Source organism: Monopterus albus, unplaced genomic scaffold (assembly GCF_001952655.1).
Source record: "Monopterus albus unplaced genomic scaffold, M_albus_1.0 scaffold67.1, whole genome shotgun sequence".
Taxonomy (NCBI): Eukaryota; Metazoa; Chordata; class Actinopteri; order Synbranchiformes; family Synbranchidae; genus Monopterus; species Monopterus albus.
In genome coordinates, this window is record NW_018127947.1 from 1,065,072 (window position 1) to 1,067,435 (window position 2,364).

Below are 2,364 nucleotides of genomic sequence, written 5' to 3' on the forward strand. Positions count from 1 at the left end.
GAGTTTAAACATAAATATAAAGGTATGTGTCAATCAAGATATATGCAAGAACAGGCTTAATGATTAACCAGATGGAACATTGTGGGTGTGGTGTATGAATGTTAACACTTTGTAATAATTCTTTAGTATATTACTTGTGTGTTGTAGAAGATAATTATTTAAGAATGTTATTATGTAAGAATGTTAACACTCTGTTATAATTTTTTTAGTATATTACTTGTGTGGTGTAGAACAGAATTATTTATGTAGAGATACTGCTTGCAAACCAATGATGGTAAGATGATGTCATGGGGTAGGACTGGATAAGTCTGACTTCTTCCTACTTCATTCAGCATGTACTAGGTATAAGCAAATTGATATTGGATTAGCATTTGTTGGATATGTGTAAAATTATGTGTGTTGACATATCAACTGTCTTTACATGTTTGAAAGAATAAATCAAATCAAATATCATTCACTCTTCCTACAAATGAGCTGCAGGCCACACAGCTGTAGTTCACTGTCCATTCACCTTAAAAGGATGCATTCAAACGAATGAGTGGCTTTAATATTCAATACATTATAAATTTTCCTACTTTTGGATCATGCAAGCATTACACACAAACTTCCTGTTAGATAATGAAGATATTTAGGTCAAAGTTCTAAAGTCAACATAGGAAAGGATAATAAAAATCTGTGTTCTTGGCTACTTAGTTAATAATCTACCCAACCCTACACAGGTCACACAAAGTCCCATTAATGCTGCATTTTGCCTTCTACCAAAAAGTAATGACACAGAAATGGGTACTCTGATGTGATGAACTTCATATGGAATACATTCAAAACTCCTGCTGAGGTAAACCTTACACCACAACAGGCAGCATCTAGAAACATAAAACCCACATCTTCTGCAAAAACACCCCCAACCCTATGTTTCTTCTTTGTTTCAGTTTAAGCCAAAACATTCACTGGCTCTGTGGGCGCTCACTTGTTCGCTCTGCAGATAAACAACATTCAGTTTCAGCCTTGGCCCTCTCAGAGGAAGCACTGTGTGACGAGAGAAGATTTTACTTTCTGTCCATTCGAGCCTGTGCCAGGATGATACCACCCACACAACTACACATGCTCTCTGGGTGAATGGCACCTCCACCGCTCCCTAGAGTTTGACTCAACCACTGCTGAGGCAGAACAGGCAGTTATAATTGTCATTAGCACTTGCTAGGCCCAAGTAGCATTTTGAAGAGTTTAGAAATACAGGGAATTCACAGCACAGAAAATGTGAGAGAAATGTAATCTACTTGGAATGGAGGAACAAACAAATGTAGTCAACACTTGCGGAATCCTAAAACTGAGATATACTGTTAAACACTTTTCACATAAATGCTGCCTCAAACATTCAACTTGAGCTTCAGCAGTGCATTCCCCAGTTCTGCAGAATTACATACATGCGTTCAGCCCTAAGTAAGCTTTTCAGTAGGTGAGGACATTTTACTTACATCTTGACATGTCGTTGCTCAATGTCTACTCGAGTAAGCTCCTCTTCCTCCAGGTCAGTGTCCCCTCCAGAGCTGCTTTCTGTTACATCTGAGTCAAAAGCGCTTTCTGCTGAATGAAGGTTGGCTGATCCACTCAGATACAGCCTCTCTAGTTCCAAGGGCATGGACCCACTTTTCAGGAAGCGGCTGAGGCCATCTCTGTTGTTTGACGAAGAGTGGCGTCCAGTCCGCCATGTAGCTGTGGGGGTTGCTGTCTCTGATTTGCGGTTACCAGCCAGGAGCCGGTTGAGAGCTGAGTCCAAGAAACCACCCAGCTGCTGCTGAATGTGCCGCTCCACCTGCTTGGCTTGTACCACCTGAAGACGTTTACGCAGTCGACGTAACCGGCTTTCAATCTCAGCTTGGCGGCTGCTGTTGAGAAGGATGCGTTCCCTAACATGAGCATCAAGGCAGTCTGAGGAAGAACTACAGGGCAGAGGAGGCTGTGGCGCAGGTGTGCAGGACGGCGAGCCCTGCTGGCCTCTACCTGGTCTCTCTCTTTCAGAACCCTGTGACTGACTGGGTGGTGTGTGTGAATCAGCCTCCTCTAAATTCATGTGTTCATTGGGGTTAGGGTTATCTTGGGTAAAGGGGGAAAGTGCAGCAGACTGAAGCACTGGTAGTTCAAGGATTTGTCCATCTGCATTTTGAGAAACCCCAGAGGAATGCTTCTGTTTAAGGGTTCCTTTCACCGGGATATGCCCTGATAAGGTAGCTGTCAAGGTATCAGAGTCCAAGGGCAGGTTCTGGGACTCAGAGCCTGTGGTGGCAGAAGGCTTGTCACCATTCACTGCCACCACACAGCCAGAGCCAGACACAGTGGCCCACTTTTTTGCCCCGCCCCTTTAAC

General features: G+C 43.4%; 1 protein-coding gene across 1 annotated transcript in view; it reads right to left on the reverse strand.

Annotated features, from left to right (window-relative positions):
- Positions 1-2,364, reverse strand: part of LOC109962710 (KAT8 regulatory NSL complex subunit 1) — a 21,855-nt gene that overhangs the window by 18,981 nt on the left and 510 nt on the right. The window contains exon 2 of the mRNA XM_020604645.1: positions 1,476-2,357. Within this exon, the coding sequence (XP_020460301.1) occupies positions 1,476-2,357 (882 nt within the window). The remainder of the gene's footprint in view (positions 1-1,475; positions 2,358-2,364) is intronic.